General features: G+C 33.5%; 2 protein-coding genes across 14 annotated transcripts; one reads left to right on the forward strand and one right to left on the reverse strand.

Annotated features, from left to right (window-relative positions):
- Positions 1–1,361: 1,361 nt before the first annotated feature.
- On the reverse strand, positions 1,362–5,745 carry LOC103829499 (glycosyltransferase BC10). 2 transcript variants are annotated; one of them, XM_009105161.3, is made up of 11 exons: positions 4,307–5,745; positions 3,555–3,952; positions 3,373–3,471; positions 3,183–3,283; positions 3,008–3,079; positions 2,831–2,921; positions 2,448–2,528; positions 2,301–2,363; positions 2,093–2,215; positions 1,977–2,015; positions 1,362–1,893 (listed from the first exon to the last, which is right to left on the reverse strand). In XM_009105161.3, the coding sequence occupies exons 2-11, from the start codon at positions 3,948–3,950 to the stop codon at positions 1,759–1,761; spliced, it is 1,200 nt and encodes a 399-aa protein (XP_009103409.1). In that variant the 5' UTR covers positions 3,951–3,952; positions 4,307–5,745; the 3' UTR covers positions 1,362–1,758. The 2 variants fall into 2 exon arrangements, with proteins under 2 accessions (XP_009103409.1, XP_009103407.1); XM_009105159.3 differs by having other exon boundaries at positions 3,555–4,037; positions 4,307–5,744.
- A 229-nt stretch (positions 5,746–5,974) lies between these two features.
- On the forward strand, positions 5,975–14,348 carry LOC103829501 (BTB/POZ domain-containing protein NPY3). Of its 12 annotated transcripts, none has more exons than XM_009105164.3 (7): positions 5,975–8,009; positions 8,187–11,072; positions 11,483–11,700; positions 11,830–11,989; positions 12,053–12,122; positions 12,240–13,337; positions 13,694–14,348. In XM_009105164.3, the coding sequence occupies exons 4-7, from the start codon at positions 11,928–11,930 to the stop codon at positions 14,153–14,155; spliced, it is 1,692 nt and encodes a 563-aa protein (XP_009103412.1). In that variant the 5' UTR covers positions 5,975–8,009; positions 8,187–11,072; positions 11,483–11,700; positions 11,830–11,927; the 3' UTR covers positions 14,156–14,348. The 12 variants fall into 12 exon arrangements, with proteins under 12 accessions (XP_009103412.1, XP_009103413.1, XP_009103415.1 ...); XM_009105165.3 differs by having other exon boundaries at positions 11,861–11,989; XM_009105167.3 differs by lacking the exon at positions 11,483–11,700 and having other exon boundaries at positions 8,187–10,657; positions 10,727–10,809.
- Positions 14,349–14,609: the final 261 nt, after the last annotated feature.

A 14,609-nucleotide genomic window follows, 5' to 3' on the forward strand; every position in this document is an offset into this window, starting at 1 on the left:
ATTGTTTGCTTGGAAAGTACTACATCGAGCAATACGAGCTGGAGAGGCTCTGAGAGCTCGACAAATCAATGTCGATGGGAAGTGTAAGCGATGCAACCAACCAGAAACTATAGATCACTTGTTCTTTCACTGTACTTTTGCGAAACAGATTTGGTTATCTGCCCCTGTCTTCCCAAGTATTGAGTACAATGAATCTATAGTTTTGAGAAGCCTGTGGAGTGATCTGACGACGAGGAAGAACCTACCGCCTACGGGAGTAACAGAAGGCCAGCTTGCTCCCTGGATTTTATGGAGTATCTGGACTGCAAGAAACAACCTGGTTTTCAATGGAAAACCTCAACCAGCAGATGAAACGCTCTCCAAAGCCATTGCACTGGCTCGTGAATGGGGATCTTGTCAAGTGACACCACCTCCAACAAATCATAAGCTGAACCCCCCAGGTCCTACATCACCGAACTGTGTTCTCATCAAAACTGATGCTGCTTGAAATGAAGTCCAAAAGATTGCAGGTCTTGGATGGACAGTGGACTCACAAAGCAGAGTCTCCCATTACTCTAGTCCCGCTCACCATGTGAGATCACCGTTGGTCGCCGAAGCTTTGGCCCTCCGGGAATCATTACGAAAGTGCAGAGAGCTAGGACTGTCAAGGATTCGGTGCGAGTCGGACTCAGCCATATTGATCAAAGCTCTAAAGACGAAATCATCGATTATTGGTCTCTATGGGATCTTAACAGATATCCTCTCTTTAGCTTCCTCTTTTGAATGTGTCTCTTTTCATTGGATTTCTCGGATGAAAAATGCTGAGGCTGATAAGCTAGCAAAGCAGGTCTTGTCTGCTGAACTGGTATTAATGGCCACAACTACTTTGGTTTGATCTTTTAATATAAGTGTGTTTCAAAAAAAAAAAAAAAAAAAATACTCCCTAGTTTTCATTTTAAATGATATATTAAGATTTTATCTTTGTTCCAATTTAAATGATATTTTCAATCTCCTATGCATAATTTTAATGTTATTTGATGTTTTGACAATTTATATTCTATTGTATGATTTTTTGTTGGTTGAATTAATTTTAGTTAATGCAAAAAGAAACAAAACATAAAAAATAATAATTTCTTAACTAGTGTGCAAAAACCTTAAATAGTAAATGGAAAAAGAGGGAGTATATGTTTCTTTTTTTAAACCTCCATTCCAAGCTAGATCGCTTGGATTTGTTTCAGAAGAAGATAGGGATATTCTGATTCAGATCATTCGAGCTTCTATTCTCTCTACAAAACAAGTAATATAAAGAATTAAGTTTAAAGAATTGTAATATTTGTTTGTTTATGGTGAAGAATGGCAATGGGGTATCTAGACATTGGAGCTTCAGCTATTTTTTGTTTTATAATAATATATGCAATAATAAGAATGTAGTTCTACAGATTCCTGTCTGAAAAAATGATAATGCTTAATAGCGATTTCAACAGAAGAGAAAAACAAAAGTCACTCTGAAAAGATTAACAATGAAACGTAGTGAAAACAGTATAGTTAAAAATGTCCCAACGTCCCCAACCAAATGAAACTTTCTTATGCTTCTCAAGATCACTACGCTTTTCTTTTTTTCTATGCTCTCAAAAGGACTTTGCAGCGAGTTACATCTTCTAGGGGGTTCCATGATACAGTTCCTCAAAGTTCAAAACTTGGTTCCTTCAAAATATAATGGGACGTTGGTCAAAGAATTCGAGTCAAAACAATACCTCCTTTGCTTTGCATTTTCATCAATCAATCAAAACCACTCGTGTACATTGGAAAGAGATCCATCAGTTTATCGAGAGCATCTGCGTGGAACTTCCTTCCAAAGAGATAGCAAGGTCTTTTGATTCCGTTCCACATGCATTGTGTCCATGTTACTATTCCCTGTGTTAAAAAAAAAGGAGCATTATAACCGGTAAATGTAGAACAGATTACAAGTGAAGATGAACTGGTTTAGAAGCGTGTACCGTGCCTTCACTTGTTACGCGTGAAACAGCGTCGATGGACTGCAAAAGGTATATACCAATTTACATAATCTCAATATAAGCAAGTCAAAAGGAATAGTCAGTGAAGAGACCAATACCGTGAGGTTTTTAAGTAACTCGTGTGAGACATCTTCAGGCATGAATGTTCTTGGATGCCACTTTCCCTCAGACCAATCAACATATGTAAGAGTCCAGTTAGCAATGCCACCAGGATCAAGCATCTGAGAGATAATATATCACACCAAATTTTATATATATTATAGATAAAAACAAGTACAGAAAGAATGACAGAGAACATATTCTCACATAGAAGAATGTTGGGAGGTAGTGTTCATCAGCAATGCAGTTCTTGTTACTCTCTACACCTGGCTGCACATAAATAACAATAAACCTTCCTATTAATATAACTGAGAAAAGAAAGTAAGAAATAATGTGTGGTAAGGTCATACTGACCCCACAGTAGTCCCGGAACTTTGAGTAGTATAGACTGTCTGCCATAGTCATGACTGCATGCTGACGCGTCATGGAGAACCACTGTAGGGATATTGAGAGAGAGATATAGTACTTTGGCCATAAAAATTTGTTCAAAAATGCTTATCAAGGAACCAAACATGCATATGATTAACTCTCTCTCTCTCTCTCTCTCTCATGTATATTTATACTAGGTGCATTCCTATAACTAGTCCACAAAGAGTTCTACTTTTGTGATACCAACCATATTCAACAATCACACATAACTACTCATTCCTTACATCTTTGTATTTAAATGATCTCGCATGTATTTTCAAAGTATGAGGCAGACATGATACTGGATCAGATAGATAGTATTCTTTTACCTGTGAACCCTTTCTAAAATCTTCCTTTGGAATTTCGGGCAACATGTGATCCATATGCCTGCCGATTCCATGTGGACCAGGATCATCAAAGCTGAAGAGCAAGCATGAGAAAAATCATATAATTAGTATAGAGAGATTAATAACAATAGTTTCGAGATCTCATCAAAGGACTTTTACCAGTCAACATTGCTAACATTGCTGTACATCATATAGTTGTACATGTAATCAAAACTTCTAAGCGGCACACAACTGCAACAACAAAAAAAAAGACAACAAACACTCTCAAATAAATCAAGGCAACCACAGAATAATTAGTGAGAAGAGAAACAAAGTTCCTTGAATAGAATTTTACCTATCAGAGAGTAAAACAAATTGCTGATTTTCAGGATCTCTAAGAGCACTTGTCAACAAACGTCTCTCAGCGTCAATCATTGATATCCTACCCCATACCACCTTCAGAGAAACATACAAGAGAAATGACATGATGATATCCACAAATATAGACATTACAGACAGAAAGAGAAAGAGAGAGAGAGACATACCTCATCACTTCGAATTTCACGGTTAAGAAAGTAACGACTGGTGTGAACCGGCGTATCCTTCGATGCATGGATATACACAGAAAACTTCCCCTCATGACCCTGTGAGGGAGGCATAAAAAAAGCACAAAACCTTCAGACACAACCAATTGATGCACAGGAGAAAAGAAGAGACAAAGTTTTACCTGGAAAAAGAGGTCCCACAGCTTTTCAAAAGGCAAAGTCCCCGGAGTCAAGAACATAAACGCAATCTTACTAGTCTTTTTTATAACACGAGGGGAGCTCAATATCTCCCTAATCACCACACGAGCCGCAACCTCGTCATCAGAAAGCTCCCTAGGAGAAGGTGGAAGCCAATCGGTAAGCCCTTTGCATCCTTTAGAAGAAAACAAATAACAAGCAGCTCTTCTGTGGTGAGGGAACACGTAACCACCGATTACAAACATTGTTATCAGAGAAACCACTGCCATGATGATCCATACTGGCTTCCTTGTTGTAGTAGGAGCACGGTGGTGTCGAGCTCCAGGCAAAGACTGCATATAACTTGTTCCGCATAGACGCCACCCTTTTACTGCCTTCATCTCTTTAAAAACCCAAAAAAAGACAACTTTATTGCATTACTGCAACTGCTCAGGCAACTTCACCTGTTCTGTTCTCTCAGTTTTTTCCTAATTTTTAAAGATATAATAATAAGCAAAACAGGTGAATGATTCAATAGAATGAAGTAAAGAATCAAACATACATTGACAAATTCAAATTAGTGCCCCCAAAGAACAAAAAAGTCAATGCTACATCCAACCAAAACCAAAGAAAAGTCAAAACCATCGTGACAGCTTCACAATCATTCACGCGCATTGCTTCAATCTCAAATCATTACCACAAATATCATTCTAAATAAACCAAATCTGATCTCTTTCTAAAAAAAAAAAAATCGAACCTGGATCAAGACGGCGCCGGATCACAGAGACCGCGAGCTTGTTTGTTTCCGACCAAAGATCTAGGAAGAAAAAAACACAACTCGATAGAGAGAAACGTATATAAATCTCGGGGGAGTATACGTATCGATATGTCTAGGCACGCACGCACGCACTCAAACGTTTCCTTTAATTTCAAAAGTTCCCTCTTTTTAACGATGTCGTTTTCGTCTGATCCCTCTCTGTCTATGTCTCCCTCCCTCTCTCTCTCTCTCTTTATAAAACGAAGGACTCTGTACACCAAAGAAGAAGAAGACGATGTCGAAGAAGAACAAGTCCTGTCTGTCTCTTCGCTTCAAGGACAGGAGTGGTCGACTCGACACATTAATAATTATTTATTTATTTTGACAATCAGTAATTATGAAGTTTTATATTCAATGTGACGTGTAAATTTATAATTGGCTCCTGTAATTGTATATTCCCTTACCAACATGAGACCGCGTGTGTTTCAAAACTTTAGATATTTAGTCATTGCCTATGTGTACCGGACATTTGGTTTCTTGGTTTGGTTATTTTTTTAGTATTATTTTAGAAGACTGTTATTGGTTCATAAATTCTAGATATTCTTGAAGTATATAGGATTTATAAATTTTACGGATGAAAAATTAAATTGATTATGGTTATGTTTGGTTACTCGATTGATTAGGTTTAGTTTGATCTCTACATTCATCTATGTAAGTCACATCTATTAAATGGTTGGTCGATTTTGTCTCAAGTGGAAGGAAGGCGTGTTAGATTGATATTTCATTACATGTGCTTACCCGTTTTCTCCTCGACAAATTCTAACATCTAATATATTAATTTAAGTTTATATTTTTATCTACTACTAACAAGTCATAGTAAGATCACTTAAAAATAGTTAATATGACATATTTGATTTTAACATTAATGATCAATCAATGCTAAATTTTTTTTTTAACTATAACAATATCTATTAAAAAAATCTAACAAAACCTTACATTAAAATTTAAATATTTTTATAAAATAACACATTAATTAATTTCGTAATTAATAATTATAATATTATTATAAATCAAGAAACAAAACTTCTACCCCATTTTTTATAAATTCTATAATTATATTATTATATAAAATAGAAGTGTTATATGAATTAAATATGACAAAATTATATTAAATAGATAAACTAAAAAAATATTTATTTAAATTATTTCATTTAAATAACTTACCACTCATCATTAAAGTGGGTTAAAATTCGTAAACTATTTAATATTTTATACAAAACTAAATTTATTAACATAGGATAAATTTTTATATCTATAACTATATATTATCTTTTTATTTATTCTGAAATTCTCAACAATATATTGTTTAAAATGTTTATATACAAAAATATAATAGTATAAAATAACCTTTAGTTCATATACTATTTAAATACATGTTATTAGAAAACTTCAAAATTTTAATAATTCATTTAAAATATTAATGAAAAATCAAATTTTTGTTAGAAATTTATTTATTTTTTAACTATAAAAAATCCGTTGTGAAAGTTTTAGAAAATATTACCAAACCTTTAAATATTTTTTATAAAAAAATATATTAATGTAGTAACAAAAAAAATCAAAATTCATGTAATCTTCCAAACTAAAAAATAGTTGGGAAATTTGAATAAATACTTAAAAAATATATTTTAAAAATAGTTTCAAACATAATTTTTGATTTTCAAAAAGAAATTTTGAAAAACAAATTCGAAAAAGAAATTCAATGAAAGATGTATTTTTAAAATGTCTCTTTAGTGGTGGTAAAAAAAAAACCAAAAATGGCCCTTCCATGAATAATGGTACCATAAAAGCTAGTAAACATGAAATTCTCCGAAAAATAGTTGTGTAATTTTACAAAGTTTTACTGACAAAATATAAAAAAAATTAAAATAAATATTATAACTCAAAATGATAATATTTCAAATTTAAAAATAAAATAAAATCATAGATAATAAAGATAACTTCTTGAAATGCACCAAGAAAAAACAAATTATATATGTTGTAAAAAAAGCAATCTAATATTTTTTGAAATCTTAACTAAAAAAAGAAAACTTGATAACATCCGAAAATATCCTATATCAATAAAATGTATAAAAAAATATGATAGATGCTACTATGTATAAAATTTACTAAAATAATAGGTCTATACTCCATATGTTCGTTATTATATGACGTTCTATAGGCTGGCACATAAATTAAGAAACGTGATGTAATTTCTAATTTTAACCTTTTCAGTTAGTGTTCAATGTTAAATTTGATTATGTATCAATACCAATTGTAAGGGTAAACAAAGTCATATTTTGTTATTAAATGCTTGGGAATCCGTAAACGTCAACTATTTTGATACAAAAAAAATTACTCAAACGTCATGTATTACCAAACGGAGGGAGTATTATTTAAACAAAGAAGTGTTTTTACTTATAAATTCAGTAAAATACTAAAATGATAGATGTTAAAATTATATTTTTTAAACACAAGATGTAAATATAAATTATCTTAAACATATATCTTTTCTATAATATAAATACATTTAAAAATGTGTTATATGAAAAATTTATAAATTAAAAAAAATATATTTTGAAGGAAGTTATCTATTTGATTATTACATATTTTATTTTATTGTACCTAACATGAAAATACATTAGTAAGTAAAAAAATTAATAACAAAATAAAATGTATTAAACAAATCACTATATATTAATAATGTCGAATAAGAAATATAAACAATAATTTTTTGGATATTACTAAACCCCCGTATGATCCCCTCTCACCATCTTGCTTTTGCTTTTGCCAATTTATTCAGTAGGAAAAAATATAGATGCATATGACACGACTAAAATACATGCGTCATTCTTATTTATTAAAAAATGAAATATGACAAATTATTATGTAGTAATACAATACACACAAGAAATGCTTCAATACAGGAGAAATCAACTACGTACCTGACATACATTGAAAGATAACACTCAAACTGAAAATAATCCTCACGGCTTATGCGTTTGTTTGGACCACTTATCTTGATGAGCAACTCCGGTTTGTAAGAAGTAATGACATGTGTTATTGTCAATCCAAGCAATATTCCAGGTTTATAGCTTTCTTCCACATTACACGAAAATTATTTTTAAAGATTTGCAAAATGTTATCAGAATTGGACTTATGCCCATATAAACAACAACGTTATAAAAAGAAAAAAAAAACGTTATAGTAATATACAACTAATTCTTTTTACCATAAACTATGTACGAACATTATTATTATACATTCGAGATATGACGTTGAGAGATCTACAAAGCAGATATGATATGTACTACTGTTCAGTCTTTAAAAGTCCATTGACCAAAACCATTGGACGTAATCATCAGCGTTCCCCTAAGGCCCTAAGAGCATCATTATCGGGCTTCTTAGCCCGATTCTTATTTTTACTTTGGGCCAAATTTAAATAAAAAAAGGAGTTAATTAATGGAATCGATTTTTACCTAAGAAGTTTTTGGTAGTGTTGCTTGTGTCACGTGGCGAGTTGTGATAGGAGATAGGAGACAGCGAAGACGATGGCGATGTTAGAGACCATGAGCAAATGCTTCTCCTCCTCATCATCATCCTTTTCGTCTGCAAGCCATGGCGCTTCCTTCTCTGTTCCTGATCCTCCCCTTTCTCTACCTTCAAGGTAACCTCCCTTAATCTCCCGATCTTTGCTAAATGATCAACCTTTAACGCTTGATCATAACCAATGACTTGGTGGCGTTACATTGATGTATCATGGCTCCTTTGGCTTTTTTTTGATTGATTAGCCTTGGATCAACTCTTTATAGCTATGATACTTATTATTTTTTTTACTTGTCAGGTGGGGGATTTGCAGAGACCGCTTGTATCTCATGATGAGAATCTGATCCAAGGCCAAAGCAGTGAGGTCTCAAGGGAATTTGATTTAGAAGAAGCTTGTTTCCAAAACGAAGGCCTGTTGCGTTCTTCTCTCACTGAGGGACGAGGGGTTTACAAACCAAGGCTTCCTTCTTCTTCTTCTTCTCCCCATCTCGCCCAAGGTAAAGTCTTTCAGCATCCCTCTTCCCTATCCAGTCGGCATTCTTGAGCTTATCCATCGGGTCCTTAAAATTTATGAAGGTGAAAGCTTTGATCTACAAATAATCTCTGAACCTTCTGACAATGCTTTGGTGGGGGAGACGCTTAAGCATCCAGCTGATAAAGTTAGCTCCCAAGAGGTGCAAACCTATGGCTCGCAGCAACCTGATTTGGAAAAGGATATACTTTCCCAGCTTTCTCCAAGAGTTGTTGTTAAAGATCAAAGTAATTTCCTTTTATTTTGTTTTCCTAAGTTTATAAATAATACAACTTCAATCTATATCTTTAATTAGTCGTGCAAGATATATAACATATCTTGTGTTAGATATACACCTAAGCATTGTATATCTAAATGGTCTCTGTAAGTTTTATCTGAATGGTCTCTGTAAGTTTTATCTGAATGGTTGAACTTGAAGGTGTTGCTGATAAATTCTTAAGTATGTGGATGAACTAAGATTCCATTGATAATGTTGTATTTTACTTAAGTATCTTAGAAAACTTCTTAGACTAAAAATAGTAATTAAAAATTCTAAGATGTTTGCTAAGAGTTGCCATTGATAATGTTGCTCTAACCGACCAAACTCTTAACGATGCCTTATCTTTCTCCACGATCATGTGACCCTCATTTTCATGTGCTCTCTGTTTTAATTTTGGTAAATAATGTACTCTCCTTTTATTTGAGTGTAATACAATGCCTTTCTAAAAGAAACTAAGTTCTACGTTTTTTACATCCAAACACATCTATGAGAGCTAGCCGATAATGTAAAAAATGATGCATAATGACTTGACAACACAAATCATAAGCAAACAAGTATACTTCTGCTTAAAACAAAAGGTATACTTCTCATTTTTCTTTAATCACATTATAGAAACACATCTAATGATAGTTTTTTACCATGAAATTCTTAAGTTACAAATTAGTGCATATATGTTACTTTCTCCGTTCCATAAAGATAGATTTTTTAGTATTTTCACACATATTAAGAAAATACATTAAATAATCATAATAAATGTATCATTTTTTGTAATTTTCAATTTTCAATAACTTTTAACTAATAGTAATTCAATTAAGTCAATTAATTTTTGTGAAGTTCACAATTTTTTCATAAAAAACACCAAAAAAAAACATCTTTTTGAAACAAATTTTTTTTAAAAAAGTCTATCATTAAAGAACGGAGGGAGTACTATTTAGTTAAGAATATACTAACATTCTTTGAAATGCAACCAATAATATGTTAAATGAGATATTTTTGGTTGAGTTTCCAAAATTTTTAGTACACTATTATATATACACATTAATATATAACTTTAGAATTTCATGGTAAAAAACTATCACTGAGGTTGCTCTGAACATCTACCTACATTCACAAGGTGCCGAGGGTGACGTGGTACAAAGCTCATATTAAATATTATATAGTATAATAATGTTTTGGCTAAAAACATACTCTTACTATATTTTCAATCGACATTGGATCCTTTTGGATTTCAGTGTTGGGGTCTGTTGAAAGAATTAAAAGGCAGAGGAAAGATAAAGAGAAACCGTTTTGATATATAAATAGTTTTTACGTTGTAAGTGCGTTGTTATAACATTTAGATATAACATTTTTTGTTAAATAAGTCGTATACTCCAAAAACAAAACATTTTTTGTTAAATAAAATATTGGAACATATATATCATTACAATAAAAAGAATGTTACGTGCAGTCCCCTTTCGTCCACTAGGGCAAAAGACGGGTTCACTTGTTTTTTCTCGATCTATCATTTTCTTAAAAAAAGTCCTATACTTTATAGTCTTTTTTCTTTCTTTCGTTCTTCTAAGTTCTAAAGCTAGTAGAATAGTCTGTTATTCTGTTTCTACATGTCGAAAAATAAAACGAAAAATTAACTGTTACACATTTCATAAGACTGAATCTTGACTCGCAAATTGCATTAAATTTTTTTTAAGAAATATATTCGGTTGAAACTTGAAACATTATTGTATCAGTTCAGAAAAAAAACATTATTTGTGAGTCAGAAATCGGATATTGATAAAAGGAAGCAGAGCACAGTTTTACTTGTCAGAGTTAGCGTGCCCGATTTATAATAACTATACACACATTTAAAATCGTAGCTACTTCCTACTACTAAACGATTTTAAAGTTAAACCACTGATTCGAGTTTTTATCCACTAGATATAAAGAAGAAGGTAAACAAAACATCGCTGAGCTCGATTGAAAACAGTGAGACAAATCCTGGGTAAACTATAAACAAAAACCTTTCTTTTTAAAAAATTATTAAATTTAAAAATGTTTTTTTCTTTTAAAGGCTGAGTAGTGGAGACGGTGGTGCTGATTCAGAGAGTGGGACATTGGGGACAGGACATTCTGAGGGTTTCAGATTTGCACTAAGTAAGAAGAAATAAGAAAACAGCTCATCTTCTTTTGATTCTCTCTGTTTTTTTTTACTTCTTTCGTTGGATTGCTGTTTTGTGTTTTGTCTGATTTTCTCTGTGAACTAGAGTTCTCTGTCTATAAACAAGCAGCAATTTAGCATTCGACCAAAAAAAATATACAACCAGCAATTTAGCTTACACTTGTTTTCCACTGTTTTTTTTCTCTCTCCAATAATTACATCGAATTGATCCTAAAGAAGGTTTCTATCTCCCCCAAAGGTATGAGTTTTCGTTTATTGCTATTCATTTATTTAAAATTTTTGTTCCTAAATAAAAATAAAAACCTCGAAATCTAGGGCTTTTTTTTTTGTAGATTTGAATTTTGAACCATATGTTTTAGTATCTGAATTTCGTTTATGTTCTATTATTGGGTCCATCTGATTTTTCTAATCAGATAAATCATAGGTTTTGGATAACTGGTTTTTATGAACTCACCACCATAACATAATCTTTCTTTTATTTTAGCAAAAAAAAAGGAAAAACATAATCTTTGCTTTTTTTACTTCTGCAACTCTCCATGCATCGATCTCCATAGTTTTTTTTTTAAAATCTATTTAATGCTTTTGTTCCTCGACACAAACCAAGAACACTGCGTTATTCTTAGTCTGATTATTCGCACTTTTACCCAGGGTTTTGTTTCTTCTTCCTGTGATGCTTTCTGAACCTGATAAAAGATTCGGTAGGAAAACAGAACAGAGACTTTGATAATAAAGAAAGATGCAACGTGTCAGATTTATAAGCAAGTGGAGCCTCATCTCTCCTTTTATTTTATTTTTTTGGGGGCTGTTTTGCTCTTTCATGTTTCCCTTTAATCACTTCAAAGTTACCAACTTAAGAAGCAAACTAGGTATCTTCTCATTCAGTGCATGTCTTAAGGCTCTGTTTTATACAGTTTCACAGCTTATGCTTCAACAACACTCTGCTTGTTTATACTTTTTGCATCCAATAAGGATCTAAGACTACTTTTTTTTTGAAGTCTTTAATGCCCTTGTGGTGACTACAATCAGATTTGATTTGCGAGAAGAAGAGAGCAGACCAATCTTCAGAAACCTCTTGTGTTTCTAAAAAGGAGAAATGAAGTTTATGAAACTTGGAACCAAACCGGATTCATTTCAGTCTGGTGAAGATTGCATAAGGTATTAAAAAAAGTCTATTTTTCATTGCTTATTGAATCTTAACTTTTTCTAGCTGCTTAACAGGTATGTAGCATCTGATTTAGCAACCGATGTAGTTGTCAACGTTGGAGATGTGAAATTCTATCTTCACAAGGTACAAGTCAAGAAACCAAAACCTTTGTTGTGTCTTTTTAGCTGCTGTTACTACTATTCTATAATGAAAACTTTTTTGGCTTGTTTTATCTTTTTTTCTTTAAAAAAAAAAAAACAGTTTCCTCTGCTCTCAAAAAGCGCTCGTCTTCAAAAACTGATAGCTGCAACGGTCGACGAGCAATCAGACGCTGCTGAAATAAACATACCCGATATTCCAGGAGGCCCTCCAGCGTTCGAGATATGCGCCAAGTTCTGTTACGGTATGACCGTAACACTCAACGCTTACAACGTTGTAGCTGCTCGTTGCGCTGCTGAGTATCTCGAAATGTACGAATCTATCGAAAGCGGCAACCTTGTTTACAAGATCGAGTTTTTCTTGAACTCGAGTGTTTTGAGAAGCTGGAAAGACTCCATCATCGTTCTCCAGACGACAAGAACGGTACGTCCCTGGTCCGAAGATGCGAAGAAGATCGATGAAAGATGTTTGGAATCAATCGCTTTGAAAGCTACAGTGGAGCCAGCGAGAGTAGATTGGTCTTATACGTATAACAGAAGAAAGGTTAGCAACGACAATGGTGTGGCTAGAGATTGGTGGGTGGAGGATCTCGCCGAGCTAAGCATTGATTTATACAAAAGAGTTGTTTCTACGATCAGAAGCAAAGGCGGTGTTTCGCCTGAGGTTATAGGAGAAGCTCTTGAGGTATATGCTGCCAAGAGACTCCAAATAGATGATGATGATGACGTGGACGAACAGAGGTGTTTGTTGGAGACATTGGTCTCGTTGTTGCCTAGTGAGAAACAGAGTGTTTCTTGTGGGTTCTTGGTTAAGCTGTTGAAATCATCGGTTTCTCTGGAAGACGTGAGGAGAAAGTTAAGTAGGAGAATAGGGGAGAAGCTAGAGGAAGCAAGTGTGGATGATCTCTTGATCAGAGATTCTTCAGAAGGATGTGAAACGGTCTATGACATTGACATTGTTGAGACTTTAATCGATGAGTTTATAATTACACAAACATGTAAAAGAGACGAGCTTGATTGTTCTGTTTCAGACAGCTCTAAAACAATTGTCGCCAAGCTAATTGATGGTTACTTAGCTGAGATCTCGAGAATCGAACCAAATTTCTCTACTTCAAAGTTCATTGCAATAGCAGAGAAGGTTTCTTGCTTCCCAAGATCGTCACACGATGGAGTTTATCGTGCCATTGACATGTTCTTGAAGGTAACTTCGGATCTTCCTAAATGTTCATTTCTATATTTTCTATAAAATAAACTTTATTATATACCTCAATTTTGTTCTAATACTATATGCCTCTATAATATATCTTTTTCTATTTTTAGGGAATTAAAAAATGTTATTTCCATCTCTAGATATAGAGTTACAAATAGAAATTTTTATATTTTTCCATAAAATATAGAAACTCTATTATAAAAACATACGTAATGGCAAATCACTTCCATAATAGAATTTTTAAATTTAGAGAATAATATAGAAATATACAGGAAATTTTTAAATTTAGAGAATTTTCCTAAGTATTATGAAACTCATAATGTATCTACTTGTATATGGTTTTACAGCAACATCCAGGAATATCAAAGAGTGAGAAGAAATCGATATGTCGATTAATGGACTGCCGGAAACTATCACCGGAGGCATGTGCTCACGCTGTGAAAAACGAGCGGTTACCTTTACGTGTCGTTGTGCAGATACTCTTCTTCGAGCAGGTTCGCGCCACCGCGAAACCTTCTCTTCCAGCGAGCGGCTCTCACGGGAGCTCGAGGACGACGACGGAAGAAGAAGAGTGTGACTCAGTAACAGCCACGGAGGAGACGACGAGAGACAAGACAAGTAGTTCTGAGAAGACCAAGGCTAAAGGAGTTGTGATGTCCAGAATTTTCTCGAAGCTTTGGGCTGGTAAAGACAGAGATGGTGTCGGAGATGTTAGTAGCTCGGATACTAGTGAAAGTCCTGGTTCAGCCACCACCACCGTCGATGATAAATCGACACCGTCCACTCGCCGGAGAAGATCATCCTCTTGACTTTAGACTATTTTTGGGTTATTGTTTCTTTCTTGATTAGGACTCTATAGTTTAAGCTTAACTTGCTTTAGATCAAAGTTGGGGTTAATCATATAAGTTTTGTTTTGGTGATAATACGCATAACCCTAAGTTTTTGGTTACAATTTTGAGAAACCTAAATTCTATTGTTTCCTTAGTTATCTCTTCTCTAGAATTAAATGGTAAAACATGAACGTAGAAGAAAATTAATGTTTGTTAGAATGTAAAAATCCAAACTCTAATGTTTCGTTTGATATCAAAATTCTAAGATATAGACCAGTGTGGATTAAAGAGACGATTCTTCTGTTTTTATTCATCTGTTGGTTTGCAAATTGCAATGATTGGAAGACTACCAACCCGAAACTGATTCAGAAGTTGGGGTATGTAGGTTCCACCAAACTGTGTACTCTGCTTTTCTGGGATTGTCTACGTTCAA

This window comes from Brassica rapa, chromosome A07, assembly GCF_000309985.2.
Source record: "Brassica rapa cultivar Chiifu-401-42 chromosome A07, CAAS_Brap_v3.01, whole genome shotgun sequence".
NCBI lineage: Eukaryota > Viridiplantae > Streptophyta > Magnoliopsida > Brassicales > Brassicaceae > Brassica > Brassica rapa.

What these genes read in the sequence shown, in the direction of transcription:
- LOC103829499 (XM_009105161.3), bottom strand. Translation starts at nt 3,950, where the DNA reads ATGAAGGCAGTAAAAGGGTGGCGTCTATGCGGAACAAGTTATATGCAG. An exon ending in ATTTTAGAAAGGGTTCACAG is followed by an intron (nt 2,529 to 2,830) that starts GTAAAAGAATAC and finishes ATATCCCTACAG; the next exon opens with TGGTTCTCCATGACGCGTCA. An exon ending in GCGTAACAAGTGAAGGCACG is followed by an intron (nt 1,894 to 1,976) that starts GTACACGCTTCT and finishes TTTTTAACACAG; the next exon opens with GGAATAGTAACATGGACACA.
- LOC103829501 (XM_009105164.3), top strand. Translation starts at nt 11,928, where the DNA reads ATGAAGTTTATGAAACTTGGAACCAAACCGGATTCATTTCAGTCTGGT. An exon ending in TCTGGTGAAGATTGCATAAG is followed by an intron (nt 11,990 to 12,052) that starts GTATTAAAAAAA and finishes GCTGCTTAACAG; the next exon opens with GTATGTAGCATCTGATTTAG. An exon ending in TGAAATTCTATCTTCACAAG is followed by an intron (nt 12,123 to 12,239) that starts GTACAAGTCAAG and finishes AAAAAAAAACAG; the next exon opens with TTTCCTCTGCTCTCAAAAAG.